This window comes from Hemiscyllium ocellatum, chromosome 8, assembly GCF_020745735.1.
Source record: "Hemiscyllium ocellatum isolate sHemOce1 chromosome 8, sHemOce1.pat.X.cur, whole genome shotgun sequence".
Classification (NCBI taxonomy): domain Eukaryota; kingdom Metazoa; phylum Chordata; class Chondrichthyes; order Orectolobiformes; family Hemiscylliidae; genus Hemiscyllium; species Hemiscyllium ocellatum.
In genome coordinates this window covers 101989450-102006461 of record NC_083408.1, presented here as the reverse complement: position 1 = coordinate 102006461, position 17012 = coordinate 101989450, and the positions used below count along the sequence as shown (strand labels likewise).

The following is a 17012-nucleotide window of genomic DNA, read 5'->3' as shown; positions in this document are numbered from 1 at the left end:
TGGCAGATTGAGGCAGCGATGCTAACCAATGAGCCACCATGCCACCCTTTGAAGAGGGCAATGGATCCGCTTAAATTTCTTGCTAATATAGAATTATCAATACATAGTATAAATAGCTTCAAAACTTATATTTACCTCCTAATTCTGTGCCATTTATACATTTTTTACTGGTTACATCCAGTGTAAGTGGTGGGCTGCAGAAACAGTTAAACGATCCTGGTGTATTGACACACTCTCCATTCACACATGTATTTTCATCTTGACATTCATCAATATCTAAACAAATAATGACAAAAAAAGGGGGACAAATATGTTATTCCTTTCGATTAATACATGAACATGTACACCTGCACAAGTAATTGAGCAACTTCCCCGAGTAATAATGCTGATTGAAAATCATTGATACAATTATCTTGCAGTGCAATGGTAGTGTTGCTATCTCTGGACTAGGAGACCAGTGTTTCAAGTCCCACCTACTCCAGAGGTGGGTAATAACATCCCTGAACCGACTGAACATAAAATACGCATTTAATTGTTTTATCATTTTTGCTTTACACTGTTAACATGAAAGTATTAAATGCAAATGCGATATGCAAGTAATGTGTGCGCATTCTTCAAAACATAGGTGCCTCATTTCTATAATTTTACTTCCAAAACAGATAGAAAACATTCTATTGAAATTGAATATTCTCAAAATTGGAAGGCCAACTTAGTGCGTATATATTCCCAGCAATAAGCAACATTCAGAGATTGTAATGCAGCTGCAGAACCTGTGATTTTGAACTCCTGTAATGAATGGATGAAGATATACGTTGTACACCCATTAGTGAACACCAAGAGCACACAGTGATTGCTGTTTCCCAGTAGGTTGGAGGAATCAATACTAATATTTAGAACACAATTTCTATGAGGGAGCTTGTTTAAAGTCAGAACTCTTGGATGTTCAATAGGCTTATAAAGGAGAAACCAGTCATTTACTACTTGCCTACTGGGCAAGCATAGTTTTAAATAAACATTCATTATTTTCATTTAAAATGAACATTCATTATAGACATACATTATTTTCATCCTGATAATAACTCAAACTTACCAACACATTCCAGTCGTACATTGTTATAGTAATATCCAGTGTCACAGTAACAGGCGTAGTCACCTATATTATTTACACAATGCCCATTCTTGCAAATTTCTGATCCAAACATTGTACATTCATCCGCATCTGCAGTTGGGAAGTGAAACACATTTATTTCAGAGATATTTGATAAACAGTTCCACTATTTTGGTGAAGTGTTACAATGTCAGCTGATGGTAAGAGACAATTTAGCTCCCAAAATGAAACTTGACTCAATAGATCATAAGGTAAAAAATGAGGTCTGCAGATGCTGGAGATCACAGTTGAAAATGCGTTGCTGGTTAAAGCACAGCAGGTCAGGCAGCATCCAAGGAATAGGAAATTCGACGTTTCGGGCATAAGCCCTTCATCAGGAATCAGGATTCCTGATGAAGGGCTTATGCCCGAAACGTTGAATTTCCTATTCCTTGGATGCTGCCTGACCTGCTGTTCTTTAACCAGCAACGCATTTTCAATAGATCATAAGTTTAATTTTTGCAGATGGGTGTTGTGAGTCACTGGTTGCAATCACATGAGATTGTCAATGTTCTTTAAGAAAATAACACCAGTTTATTGCACAAAAGGAAAAAAAAAGGAAGTTTAAACATGTGATATATTTTAGAAAGATCTCACCCATCATCAGCAAAAAAACAATTCAACCTGCTTCCCAGGTTTTCATGTATTTTTTTTATCAGGGACGCATCACTTGCAACTTAACTCTGCAAATTCTTAGAGAACTGAATTTTTCAGTTTTGTTGGCCAAGAGGCATTTTTCCAGATGCTTAAACCTCTTTTCAGTCCTTACAACTTGAAAACTTCAACACGCACCTTCGTAGTTTGGAAACTTCACAACTGGACCTGATCAGGTGTACCCTAGAACTCGGTGGGAAGCAAGAGAAGTGATTGCTGGGCCTTTTACTGAAATACTTGTATCACAGGTGAGGTGCCGGAAGACTGGAGGTTGACTAACATGGTGCCACTGTTTAAGAAGGGTGGTAAGGACAAGCCAGGGAACTATAGACCAGTGAGCCTGACGTCAGTGGTGGGCAAGTTGTTGGAGGGAATCCTGAGGGATAGGATGCACATGTATTTGGAAAGGCAAAGACTGATTAGGGATAGTCAACATGGCTTTGTGTGTGGGAAATCATGTCTCACAAACTTGATTGATTTTTTTGAAGAAGTAACAAAGAGGATTGATGAGGGCAGAGCGGTAGATGTGATCTATATTGTCTTCAATAAGGAGTTCAACAAGGTTCCTCAAGGGAGACTAGTTAACAAGGCTAGATCTCATGGAATACAGGGAGAACTAGCCATTTGGATACAGAATCCAAAGATGTGCAGATAAGGTGGATTGGCCATGCTAAATTGCCCATACTGTTAGGTGCATTAGTCAGAAGGAAATGGGTCTGGCCGAGTGACTCTTTGGAGGGTCGTTGTGGACTTGTTGGACCAAATGGCCTGTTTCCATACTGTAGGGAATCTAAGCATCTAAAGAACTGGCTCACAAGTAGAAGACAGAGGGTGGTGATGGAGGGTTGTTTTTCAGCTGGAGGCCTGTGACCAGTGGAGTGCCACAAGGATCGTATTGGGTCCATTGCTTTTCATCATTTACATAAATGATTTGGATGTGATCATAAGAGTCATCAGATGACACCAAAAGGGAAGGTGTAGTGGACAGCAAAGAAGGTTACTTCAGATTACAATAGGATCTTGATCAGATGGGCCAAATGGGCTGAGAAGTGACAGATGGAGTTTAATTTAGATAAATGTAAGGTGCTGCATTTTGGGAAAGCAAATCTTAGCAGGACTTATGCACTTCATTGTAAGGTCCTAGGGAGTGTTGCTGAACAAAGAGACCTTGGAGTGCAGGTTCATAGCTCCTTGAAAGTGAAGTCGCAGATAGATAGGATAGTGATGAAGGTGTTAGGTATGCTTTCCTTTATTGATCAGAGTATTGAGTACAGGAGTTGGCTATACAGGACATTGGTTAGGCTACGGTTGGAATATTGCATGCAATTCTGGTCTCCTTCCTATCGGAAAGATGTTGTGAAACTTGAAAGAGTTCAGAAAAGATTTACAAGGATATTGCCAGGGTTGGAGTATTTGAGCTGTAGGGTGAGGTTGAATAGGCTGGGGTTGTTTTCCCTGAAGCGTCGGAGGCTGAGGGGTGGCCTTATGGAGGTTTATAAAATCATGAGGGGCATAGATAGGATAAATAGACAAAGTCTTTTCCCTGGGCAGGGGGAACTAGAGGGCAGAGTTTAGGATGAGAGGGGAAAGATATAAAAGAGACCTAAGGGCAACTTAGGTCTACGCAGAGGGTGGTACGTATATGGAATGGGCTGCCAGAGGAAGTGGTGGAGGCTGGTTCAATTGCAACATTTAAAAGGCATCCGAATGGGTATATGAATAGGAAGGGTTTGGAGGGATATGGGCCGGGTGCTGGCAGGTGGGACTAGATTGGGTTGGGATATCTGGTTGGCATGGGTGAGTTGGACCTAAGGGCTTGTTTCTGTGCTGTACATCTCTGTGACTCTATAACTGAAATCCTTCTGCTAAAATTGCTCTCTGAACTGAAACCTGATTCAGAACTGAACTCAAAAAAATTGAGTGACTCCCTGGTCTATTTTCTCTGTATATCATAAATGTTCCATTTTGTAAACTGTTCATTGGTTAATATTACAGTTATCCTGCTGGTACTTGAGTGAAGGCACATGAATTTTTGGAAATTAAACATTGACTTACTGTTCCAAACAAGCTTCTGACCTTCACAGGACTGAAAGCAAAATCAATGTTATCTCTAATTTTAAAAATCCCACATAATAATGTTATAAACTGCTATCATACTGTTATGACCCAACTGAATTGTAATACAAGACTGAAATTTGGCTGGATCGTTTAGATCTTTTATCTTTATTTTGGTTAATGCTATGATCAGTCACTGATGGTGAGGAGCCTGGAGGCAGAGTTAAAGGTAAGAGTGGGTGGGATGGGGAGAATTTTGGCAGAGCCAGATTCGAAGGCCCTGACAAGGTGTCAATATACATTGACCCAAAGTAGGAAGGGGCACAGACAGGCCTGTTAATGAGCTCACTTACTTGCACATCACAGACTGCGCAGTGATAGTTGCCAGGTTGGATGTCTGTTTCCTGCTATTAGTTAAATCCTAATGACAGTGGGATGAGGCATTTTAGTGACCATTAAATTGCAATTTAAGAGCCTCATCATAGAGTTTTTACTGTGTGAAAGCAGGCCCATGTGGCGAATTGAGTCCACACAGAAGGGCATCCCGCACAGATCAACCTCCTGCCCTATAACCCTACATTTTCCATGGCTAACCCACCTCGCCTGCACATGATGGACAATTTACGACAGCCAATCCACCTGAACTGCATGTCTTTGGATTGTGGGAGGATACTGGAGCAATCAAACAAAACCCACACAGAAACAGGGAAAAATGTGCAAACTCCACACCGACAGTCGCTCTAGGCTGGAATTGAACCCATATCCCTAGAGCTGTGATGCAGCAGTGCCAACCACTGAGCCACCATGCCACCCTAACTGACTCTTAACACAACCACTGGTACTGGTAAAATTTCAGTAGGGTAGGGGACAATCTGAATAAGCAGCTGCCATGGACCACCCCCAGGCCATTTTACCAACAGAAGTCTTAAACCCCAGGACAATATCCAACATTTGGACCAATGTATTGCACTTCACAGTAAAGAACAGTTGCTGACAAATCAAACCACATTTTCTATTGTAAGACTCACCTCCATAGCTCTGTGATCCAAAGCTAAAAGAACCGATCTGAAATGGAATAAAGCCTTTTCCATCTGGACAAATTTCATTGTATTCATCTGAATTGAGGCAAAGAGAACAAATGGTTCAAATGCAGTTCTGATTTTTTTTATAATTCCGGCCTTTGACAACACACACATCACATGGATAATGGTTCAATCAAACACCACAATTGTTTCTGAGGAAGGGCCACTTGACCTGAAATGTTAATTTTGATTTCTTGTCACAGATGCTGCCAGATTTCCTGAGCTTTTCCAGCAATTTCTGTTTTTGCTCTCCAACTGCTTCACTGTCCTGTCGACACCTTGAAATGGAATGTTGGGAATTCTGTTTGCTTGCTCTGAATATCCCCTCACAGTAATTCTGTGTGTTGTAACACTGAGCCTAGACTCTTATGGGACATCGGAACATACCTATTGATGGAGTCACTTTCCCTAACACAGTCGTAGTGTGATTCTTTTGTACCTGATGACCTTAAGAAAACTGATCATTACAAATGTAATGGGTCTTTATTCTTTTACTTAGCAATGGTCCACGTCCTCTCCCTCTCTCTCCCACACATACGCATGCACGCACACACACAACCTTTCTCTCTCCCTCCCTCCCTCCCTCCTTCTCTCTCTCTCACACACACACACACACACACACACACACACACACACACACACACACACACACACACACACACACACACACACACACACACACATCTATGGGGTAAAATTGCACTGCAGATTTGAATTTGTAGGTACATTCTATTTTGTTCAAAAAGCACACAATCAGTCATAGAATCCCTCTAGCGTGGAAACAGGCCCTTTAAGTCCACACTGACCCTCCATAGAGTATTCCACTCAAACACATCCCTTTACATTTACTCCTAACTTACACATCCCAGAACACTATGGGCAATTTAGCATGGCCAATTCATCTAATCTACACATCTTGGGACTGTGGGAGGAAACCCACACAGACACAGGCAGAATGTATAAACTCCACACAGACAGTCACCCAAGGCTAGAATCGAACCCAGGTCCCTGGTGCTGTGAGGCCAAAGTGCTAACTACTCAGCCACCATGCCACCCTTTGTAGCTTTTTATAAGTTCCTACTTCTGGCTCCAGGGCGAGATACAAACACACTTGAAACTTGGCTTCACATCTAAAAAGCATTGTCTGACCTTTATTCTGATAAATCCTGAAGTCATCTTGGGGCAGGGATTTACATATTGATCAATTGAAACCTGCAGCTCCGTTCTAACTGATTAAGGACTGAATAGCCATTTGGATTTGTTCAATACATTTGCATAAGTGGTATGACCCTTTGATCATTTACTTATAAATTCCGTGTCCCATATATTCTCTCTCACTAGCTGCCCAAGGAAGGAACAGTGATCCAAAAGCATGCAGTTTCAAATAAACCCTATTGGACTATAACCCAATATCGTGTGATTTTTGACTTTGTCTATCCCACTCTAACTCTAGCACCTCCACATCACAATCTCATGTATGTTTACAATAAGCAGGAGTTCCTGTAGTAGAGTTGGAACAAAGTGGACAGCTGGAATAACATCTCACCAGGTTCAATCTTCTCCACTGCTGTCAGCTATGTATGGATACAATCAAGCCAAACCTCTAGGAGTCATGAATACAGGGGGTGGTGAGTGATCATAAACACATCTCTTCTTTCTTTTTCTATTATCATTTAGTCCATTTTTCTAATCAACCTGTTCAGAGATGCTATTGCTCATCTCTGGAGCACGTGGGACTTGAACCCAGGCTTTGCAGTCCAGGGATAGGGACACTACCATTACACCACAAGAAGGACCTTAATAGGTTTCATCTTAATTACTGCCTCAAATAACTTCCAATAATATGCTCAGTGTGCCAAACATTGTGAGGGAATTGAGAATTTATATGTGCAGATATGAAGCAGTACACTTCACTAGCCAGAATAGTTAAGTGCCCCAAAATCCTTGGAGCTGGATAGTAAGGTGTATTTTATACCTGAGACCTGGACAATGCACCTGCTGCTTTACTGGGATGTTGCCTTAGCTGGAGTAGAAATTCTTCCCTTGAGCCCACTTTGAGCCCTTTTAAAGACTTCAATTGAACTCACCTCAGTTGCAGACTCCCACAGCTACCTGGATTACACCTCCTTCCACCCTGCCTCCTGCAAAGATGCTATCCCGTATATCCAATTCCTCCACCTCTGCCGCATTTGCTCCCAGGAGGACCAGTTCCATCACTGAACACGCTTGATGGCCTCCTTCTTCAAAGACAGCAATTTCCCCTCCCACATGTTGATGATGCCCTCAGCTTATCTCATCCACTTTCCACACTTCACCTTCAAGCCCCACCCCTCCAATCGCAGCAAGGACAGAGCCTCCCTGGTCCTCACCTTCTACCCCATCAACCTCCATATACATTGCATCATACTCTGCCATTTCTACCGCCTACAAACAGACCCCACCACCACGGATATATTTCCCTCCCCACCCCATCCGCTTTCCATAAAGACCATTCCCTCCATGAATACCTCATCAGGTCCACACCTCCCACCAACCCACCCTCCCCTCCCGGCACCTTCCCCTGCCACTCCAGGAATTGCAAAATCTGTGCCCAGACTTCCCCTCTCACCTCCATCCAAGGCCCCAAAGGAGCCTTCCATCAGTTTCACCTGCACATCCACAAATGGTATTTATTGTTATCCATTGCTCTCGATGTGGTGTCCTCTACAATGGGGAGACAGGACCCCTACTCACAAAGCACTTTCAGAGAATACCTCTGGAACACCCGCACCAACAAAGCCCACTGCCCCGTGGCCGAACACTTCAACTCCCCTTCCCACTCTGCCAAGGACATGTAGGTCCTGGGCCTCCTCCATCGCTACTCTCTAATCACCAGCGCCTGGAGGAAGAAGGCTTCATCTTCCGCCTCAGGACCCTCCAACCCCATGGCATTAATGTAGATTTCACCAGTTTCCTCATTTCCCCTCCCCCCCCATTTTATCCCAGTTCCAACCTTCCAGCTCAGCACCACCCTCATGACCTGCCCCACCTGTCAATCTTCCTTCCCACTTATCAACACCACCCTCTCCCGACCTATCATCTTTACCCCCACCTCCATCCACCTGTTGCACTCTTAGCTACTTCCCCAAGCCCCAAACCCCTCCCATTTATCTCTCCACTCCCGAGGCTCCCAGCATCATTCCTGGTGAAAGGCATTTGCCCGGAATGTCGATTTCCCTGCTCCTTGGAAGCTGCTTGTCCTGCTGTGTTTTCCAGCATCACATTCCCGACTCACCTCAATTGCAACTTAGTGTTGAGCCCCTTTGAAGGCTCCAAACTTCCACTAGGATTGTAGAACCCGACAGTCTCCCGTTCAAATATCTTCAGTGGGAGCCAGAAATTAAAACAGCTTCAGCCATGGAGCACTCTGCTTTTTCTGAAGTCTTACTCTCCAGGTGGCATTTGCTGCTATAGAATGTCAGGGCCTGCAGTGTTACTGACTGTTCCACAGGAAGGTCAGCTTGTACAATAGCTGGAAACCCATTAGTGCCCGACCAGATAGTTGCCCCTTGAGGCTTCCAATCTACACTTTACATGGAGCCGCAGGGAGGCAACTATCTGGTTGGGCACTAATGGGTTTCCAGCCTATTGTACAGTATAGTTCAGGAGAAAAAAATCTTTTACTAACCATTAATAGGGCATGAGTGTTGCTGGCAAGACTAGCAACTACTTCCCATCCCCAGTGGCCCTTGAGAAGGGATGGGTGGTTAAACATCCTTTTGACTATAACTGAATGGTTATTCGAGCATTTCTGAGGATCATTAAGAGTCTACCACATTGTTGAGTGCCTGGAGTCACATGTAGATCAGACTTTTTTAATTCTTTCAGGGAATGTTAGTGTTGTTAGCAAAGCCAGCATTTCTTGCTCATCCATAACTGCCCTTGAAAAGGTAAGGCAGCTTGATTCCATCATAAAAGGACATTAATGGACTTATGGGATTTACAATTAAGGCATGATATTTTATAATATGTCTTTAATACAATAGAACATTTCAATGCATACAACAGATGTTATGAAACAAGATACGACACTCTTTTGTCATGAGGAGATTTTAGAGCAGGTGACCAAACATTTCCCAAGTGTAGTGTCTAGAGTTTTGTCAGGAAGGAAAGTGAAGCAGTGAGTTAATTTAGGAAGTGATTTCAAGAGGTTAGAGCTTAGGGAGTTGAATACATTGTGGAAAGACTAAAATTAGAGAAGCCTGAAACTCATTATATTTTCAAAATCGGCAATGTGTAAGCTTTTATTTCTACTCTAGTAATTGATTCCTGAGATTCTTTGGTTAATGATTCACTAATCTTTTCACTTTGGTCTTTGAGGTACAACAATTCATCACTATGGATTTATTGGTCTTAACACTTTCTACCTGCAATCTTACTTAAAACAAAAAAATAAGTTGGGTTGCTGCCATTTCTTGGTGAATGTTTGGAGGAAGTAAACAGATTATGTTAAATCTCTTTGGTCATCTTTGGTTTCGGTACAGTTTGCACCTTTTTCGGTTCTTGTCTCTCATTTCACAGTCATCATTTGTTGGATTTGAAGCTGTGTTTTTCTGCCTGCTTCATCTTTGCTTCTCTTCCACTTCCAACCTGTACTTGGATGTTCAGGCCCATGCAGCTTTTTTTATCTTCCTCCTTGTAGGATTTGTCAGGCTCATGCTTCCTCCTCATTTTACTTCTCTCTGGTTCAGTCTACGCTTTCCAACAACTGTGTAATCATCATCTCATATTCTCAGTAGTATGCCTTTATAAACACTTCATTTGCTCGTCACTGAAATATCATTGAAAACACCCATGCACTTGATCACTCTGTAACTGCTATCCTCAAAAGAATGGCCCGTTTTCGCATTCCTGTGTGTTATCTTCTGTACGTTACCAGTATCAAGTTGGGATATGCACGCACCCTTACAACTACCCTGGTTATTGATGAGGAATAGTCACATGTTATATTTGTCAACTTTGACTGAACCACTTGACAATTCCAATTTATATTTGGTTGACTTAGAAACAACTTTGTTATTTTCACATGTCTTTCTTATCTTTGACTCTCTATTACACATCTTGTGACTTTTACCTTTTTTTATCATAGTATAGGTATCCAACCAGACGTTCTCATTTTGTGTCTTTTAATTTACTACGTGGTCATCTTTTCTGATGTTGCTAAACTAACTCTCTTCCTGTGCCTCATGTATATTGCATATCTGTGGGTTCAGTCCACATTTCTGATATTTCACAAAAGTGGTTATCTTATTTGATTAGTGGTTCAAAGGTCTGACCTAATGATCCATGGCTTCAAATCTCACCAAGGCAGTTGAAGAATCAAAGTCAAAGAATTAAATTAGTCAGGAATAGAAATCTAGCATTCATAATAACAACAAGAAGGAACCGAATTTCTATCATGCTTGCAATCCATTTTTTGTTATTCATTCATGGGATGAGGATGTTGCTGGCCTGGTCAACATTTAATGTCTATCCTTAATTGCCCAGAGGACAATTAAGAGTCAACCACATTGCTGTGGGTTTGGAGTCACATGTAGGCCAGACCAGATAAGGATGGCAGATTTGCTTCCCTAAAAGGCATTAGTGAACCAGCTGGATTTTTCCCACAATCGATTCACGGTCATCATTAGACTCTTCTTCTCAGATTTGGTTTTGCCAAATTCTGGCATCTGCCATGGCAGGATTCAAACCCAGATCTGCAGAACATTACTCAAATCTCTGGATTAACAGTCCAGTGATAACACTGCGGAGCCATTGCTACCCCTTTATGTCACACGCAATCTCAGCCACCTATTATCTTGCTGTCCGATGACCTACACTGGTTAACAATTTCTCAATTTAAAAATTCTCATCCCATTTTCAAACACCCTCTCCTTGATCTCACTGCACTCTCCCTTTATAATTGTTTCCAGAATGATGAGTCTCTAAGATATCTGCACTAATCTTCAATTCTGGCCTTATCCCAGAATCCATTAGCATGGAGGCACTATGGCATTGTACCTCTGTTCATTCTTTGAAAGAACAATTCAATGAATCACATGACCACAATTTTTCCTGCTATTTTATTTTCTCTTCAAGTGTTTATGAAAGGTCTTTTAAAGGTTTCTACTGAATCTGCTTCTGCTATTCAGTCAGTGGGTATATTCCTGATCACCTTAATTTGCTGTGTTTAAAAAAAAATCTCAATTTCCTTTCTGGTCCTTTTTTGTCAATGATTATAAATCTAAGCCCTCTGGTTACCAATTTTCCTGTCAGGGTTAAGTTTCTTTTTACTTACTCTCTCAAAGCTTATTATTTTAAAGAGCGTTCATAAGTTTGAACGCTGGAGCTGTTTAACTTTGGTGCCGATATACACATGTTTCAGCAAGTGCCACATGTAGCAGGATTTCAGGACAAAACACACCAAGTGTAACTAGATCTCAGTCACAGACAGATACCAAGGTCCAAAACAGGGAGAGAATGTCAAGGAGGTGCACGCATACAAAAGCATTAGGAAGAAAATGCTTTAACTGTATTCTGCTTGATGATAGGCAACTATTATGAAATATCAGAAACATGACTTCATCTATAGATAGGAGAAAGTGAGGACTGCAGATGCTGGAGATCAGAGCTTAAAAATGTGTTGCGGGAAAAGCGCAGCAGGTCAGTCCGCATCCAAGGAGCAGGAGAATCGACGTTTCGGGCAAGAGCCCTTCTTCAGGAATCATTCCCGAGGAAAGGCTCATGCCCGAAACGCCGATTCTCCTGCTCCTTGGATGCTACCTGACCTGCTGCACTTTTCCAGCAACACATTTTCAGCTCTTCATCCACAGATACGCAATGACAGGGGACACAGGAAGAGAGTTAGTCTAGCAACATGAAAAAAGATGGCCACATGGTAAATGAAAAGACACAAAATGAGAACGTCTGGTTGGATACCTATACTATGATTGAAAAAAAATGGTAAAAGTCACAAGAAGTGCAGAAGAAAGTTAAAGATAAGAAAGACATGTGAAAATAGCAAAGATGTTTTTAAGTCAACCAAAAACAAATTGGAACAGTCAAGTGGTTCAGAGACAAAGTTGACAAATGTAATACATGACAATTTCCTCATTTACAACAGGCGTGCTCCATGGAGCAGTGCAGCAGACAGCAAAGAAGGTGACCCTTGATCAGATGGGCCAATGGGCCGAGGAGCGGCAGATGGAGTTTAATTTAAATTAACGTGAGGTACTGCATTTTGGAAAGGCAAATCAGGGGGAGGACTTATATTATTAATTGTAAGGTCCTGGGGAGTGTTGCTGAACAAAGAGACCTTGGAGTACATGTTACTTGCAGATAGACAAGATAGGGAAGAAGTTGTTTGATGTGCTTTCATTTATTGGTCAGAGCATCAAGTTTAATAATTGGGAGGTCATGTTACGGCTATTCAGGACATTGGTTAGGCCACTTGTAGAATATTGTGTGCAATTCTGGTCTCCCTCCTATGGGAAGGATGTTGTGAAACCTGAAAGGGTACAGAAAAAGATGTTGCCAGGGTTGGAGGGTTTGAGCTATAGCGAAAGACTGAATAGGCTGGGGCTGTGTTCTCTGGATTGTCGGAGGCTGAGGAGTGATCTTACAGAAGCTTATAAAATCATGAGAGGCATGGATAAGGTGAATAGACAAGGTCGTTTCCCTGGGGTGGGGAGTCAAGAAGAAGATGTCATAGGTTCAGGGTGAGAGGGGAAAGATGTAAAAGGGACCAAAGGGGTAACATTTTCACGCAGAGAATGGTGAATGTATGGAATGAGCTGCCAGAAGAAGTAGTAGAGGCTGGTACAATTACAAAATCTAAAAGGCATCTGGATATGTATATGATTAGGAAGGGTTAAGAGGACATGGGTCAAGTGCTGGCAAATGAGACTAGATTAGATTAGGATATCTGGACGGCATGAATGAGTTGGACTGGAGGGTCTGTTTCTATGCTGTACACCTCTACAAATCTATGACCCCAATTTGATACTGGTAACTTACACCAGATAACACACAAAAATGGGAGTATTACCACATTGCTGTGGGTCTGGAGGCACATATAGGTCAGGCTAGGTATGAATGGCAGTTTTATTCCCTCAAGGTCAATAGTGAACCAGACGGGACTTTTTTCCTGGCAATTGTCATTCGTCAGATGACAGGGAATCCTCTGAGCACTCAGTCGCCGGAATTCACTGGGGTCTTCACGGTGTAGCTTTTTTTGTGCAAGATTTTCAAGGCAGGTGAGGCAATGTGGATTGGCAGGATTGGACTTTGACATGCTAATAAACATACAAGTGTTGGGTTTGGTGCATTTTAAGAGGTATTTTGTTGAAGTGGCCAGGGAAATGATGTGCTTACGAGATTTGACTGAAGCTCCTCCAGATAATTTTTGATCAACCTGTTCAGAGATGTCACAACACACCACTGGAGAAGGTGGAACTGGAGGCCAGGCCTTCTGATTAAGAGGTAGGATCACTACCGCATTGCCACAAACTGACAGACAAATTAATTAATTGTAACAGGTAACTCACATTAGACAGACACAACTGCAATCTGTCAGAGGACTTCCAATGAGATGGAACTCAACCAAGAATCATACATGCTAAACAGTGAATGTTAGATAAATTTTAAAAGAAATCTCTATTAACTTACTTTGTAACAATGACATTGTAGAGAAAGCATATAAAAAGCATCTATTTTTAGTTGTAATTTGTAGTAAATTGTACTGAATATGCAATGTGATATTTCAAAAGTGAAAGCAAGAATTTTCTAATCTTGCTTTCTGTCAAAACATTTTATTAGCTGTTATCATCCTTCTGCTGTAATATATCTTTCATCTGCTATAAAATTAATCATTATTTCCAATATTCCAGCATTCAGGAATCATGTTTTTTTATATAACATCTGATAACTGATTATTGATGTAAAAACCCTGGGGTCAGTTTTTCATTAATATTCTCGAATATAAAGCTTTATTGTAGATTTTGCACAGTTATAGTTAGTTGCTGAACGAAGAAAGTGAAATAAATCTCAGTTCAAAAAATATCGATTAGCTATTTTGGGCAGGAATGTATGAAATTGAATACAATGTTGTTTACAATGCTGACTTTTGATCTTAGAGATGTACAGTTTTGTGATGCGCAAAAGTATAATTAAGCGATATCGTACTGGGCAAAGGAATGATCAATGAATGACTCTTACTTCTATGGTAGAGAGCGGGGAGGGAATGCTCTGGCTTCACGGTGCACCGGTCATGTCACAACTAACCAGCTGGATTCAGGAAAGGTCAGCCTATTTTGAGAACTGAATGGTATTCCTCGTACATAAGTAACCGCTTTGCTGGATATTGAACTGAAGCTATTTACGCGGTGGAGTAGATTTCTGCCATGCTTCCAGCAGTGCTGGAAGGGCAGCAGTTCTCAGCAAGTATTCCTCTGGCAGGGAGGAGGGAAGAATTCCTACTGTCAGGCCCAACACTTGCATGTTAATGTCGAGAGTGTGGTGCTGGAAATGCACAGCAGGTCAGGCAGCATTCAAGGAGCAGGAAAATTGACTTTTGAAGGGCTTTTGTCCTTCAAACTCTGATCTCCAGCAGCTGCAGTCCTTACTTTCGCCTACTTGTATGCTAATTACCACATCAAACTGCAATCCTACCAATCCATATTGCCTCACCTGCCCCGAAAATCTTGTCCTGCAAAACCGTCAAACACGAAGACCCCAGAGAATTCCAGCGACCGAGTGCTCAGAGGATTCCCTGTCATCTGACCCATGTTGATTGTCAGGAAGAACCCCATCTGGTTCATTAATGTCCTTTAGGGAAGGAAACTGCCATTCTTACATGGTCTGGCCTACATGTGACTCCAAACCCACAGCAATGTGATTGACTCTTAACTGGCCCCTCTCCATAATTAGGGATGGGTAATAAATGCTGACCTAGCCAGTGATGCCCTCATCTCATGAATGAATTTTTAAAAAGTCAACTCCTGAAAACCTTTCAAATTCATTTCTTCAGTCTGACAAATCTGTCAGGTGCTGGCACAAGGCTGCATTGACAACAAAAACTGAAAGAACTGCGGATGCTGTAAATTAGAAACAGGAACACAAAACACTGGAAAAGCTCAGCAGGTCTGGCAGCATCTGTGGAGAGAAATCGCAATTAACATTTCGGGTCGCATTCTGACGAAGAGTCACTCGATCTGAAACATTCACTCTGGTTTCTCTCCACAGATGTTGCTAGACCTGTTGAGCTTTTCCAGTAATGGCTGTATTAGCAGATATTCGTTCGACATTTTACATATGTCTCATGATGTTACAGCACAAGCACACATCTTGAGAATGGTTTTACCTGTGTTGATCATGGGACAGGGGTGAACTTCACAGTTATCACCCCAACCGAGTCCAACAGTACAGCAGCATTCTTCCTTTGTGATGTTTCGGGACAGCAAATTATCGCAGAAGTTCTCATCATTCAGATTGTAGTAGCACGCCTTCAAATCTCCCTTTGCAGGAGCTGGCATCATGGACACTGGTGTCTGTTCTGTTGTATTGGACATGAAAAGATGTGAAATACGATTAATCAGGATTACAGCTAATACTAAATACATTGCTCAAGTTACTTCGTTCTCATTGGCAGAACCCATTTTGGTAGGTCAACTACGGAAGCCATGTCAACAGGCTATGATTCAGATGGTTCATTGTTTATATCCAAATGTTCACCAAAACAAATCCTATTGCAGCTGTACAGGACATTGGTTAGGCCGTTTTTGGAATACTGCGTTCACCTCTAGTCTCCCTGCTGTAGGAAGGATGTTGTGAAACTTGAAAGGGCTCGAGAAAGATTTACAAGGATGTTGCCAAGGTTGGAGGGTTTGAGCTGCAGGGAGAGGCTGAACAGGCTGGGGCTGCTTCCTCTGGAGCATTGGAGACTGAGTAAGGTGACCTTTTTGAGGTTTATAAAATCATGAGGGGCATGGATAGGGTGAATAGCCAAGGTCTTTTCCTCAGGGTTGGTGAGTCCAAAGCTAGAGGGCATAGATTTAAGGTGAGGGGGAAAGATTTAAAAGGGACCTAAGGTGTAGATTTTTCATGCAGAAGGTGGTGTGTGTATGGAATGAGCTGCCAGAGGAAGTGGTGGAGGTTGGTACAATTGCTGCGTTGAAAAGGCAGCTGGATGGATATATGAAAGGAACGACTTGGAGGGATATGGGCCGGGTGCTAGCAAACGACACAAGATTAATTTTGGATAACTGGTGGGCATGGCTGAATGGGGCCAAAGGATAAGTTTCTATGCTGTACATTTCTATGACTCCATATTGTTAACAGCGATGTGCCAAATAAATGACCTGCCTCAGTTCCAACTAAGTTTCTGGCTAATTCAGATGGCAGCCTTACTGGTCACATTGTTATCTGAGTCGTAAAGTATTAAGTTCAAGCCTCACTTCGGAAACATGTGCTCTGCTCCAGATGAACCAGTTGGATGATGGCTGGAGACTGGTTGAATCATGGGTGATGTGCTACAAAACTCCTTCATAAGTCCCGAAGCACTGATGGGGATAGCTTGAGAAGTTTGAACATCCAAAGGGCCATTCCCCCTAATCCCGATCCCTGGGATTTTCCAAAACATTCTCCAACTCAGAAGTAGAATTGGAGACTTTGTATAGTTCCAACATAGTCCCTGTATAATTACCCACGAAAATTTGGCAAGGAAAAAAAATCCCAATCAAACTCTCAGGCAACTACACAACTGACCTCAAATCACTCAAAAGACTTGAAACAAACCTCCTGCTGATCCCCTGATAGTCCTCACCAACTAAACCCCTTTCCCCCCACGCCCCCAATCCTCAGGCTCATCTGCTCCCCTGACCTGATCCAATCTCTGAGCTTACCTTACTCCCTCCCATCTTGACTACAACCCCACCACAACCAACTGACGAAAAGCTACCCAGCTCAGTCAGGACAGACTGGTGATGAAGGTCGAGAGGAACATTAAGTCCCCACAGCTTGCCAAGAATAGCAGCTCCACTGTTCCCTGTGCTAGGACA

General features: G+C 42.2%; 1 protein-coding gene across 1 annotated transcript in view; it reads right to left on the bottom strand.

Moving 5' to 3' along the window:
* Positions 1-17012, bottom strand: part of LOC132818217 (latent-transforming growth factor beta-binding protein 2-like) — a 437178-nt gene that overhangs the window by 24877 nt on the left and 395289 nt on the right. Inside the window, exons 29-32 of the mRNA XM_060828998.1 lie at positions 15317-15508; positions 4885-4971; positions 1091-1219; positions 136-276 (exon numbers count right to left, since the gene is read on the bottom strand). Of these exons, the coding sequence (XP_060684981.1) occupies positions 136-276; positions 1091-1219; positions 4885-4971; positions 15317-15508 (549 nt within the window). The remainder of the gene's footprint in view (positions 1-135; positions 277-1090; positions 1220-4884; positions 4972-15316; positions 15509-17012) is intronic.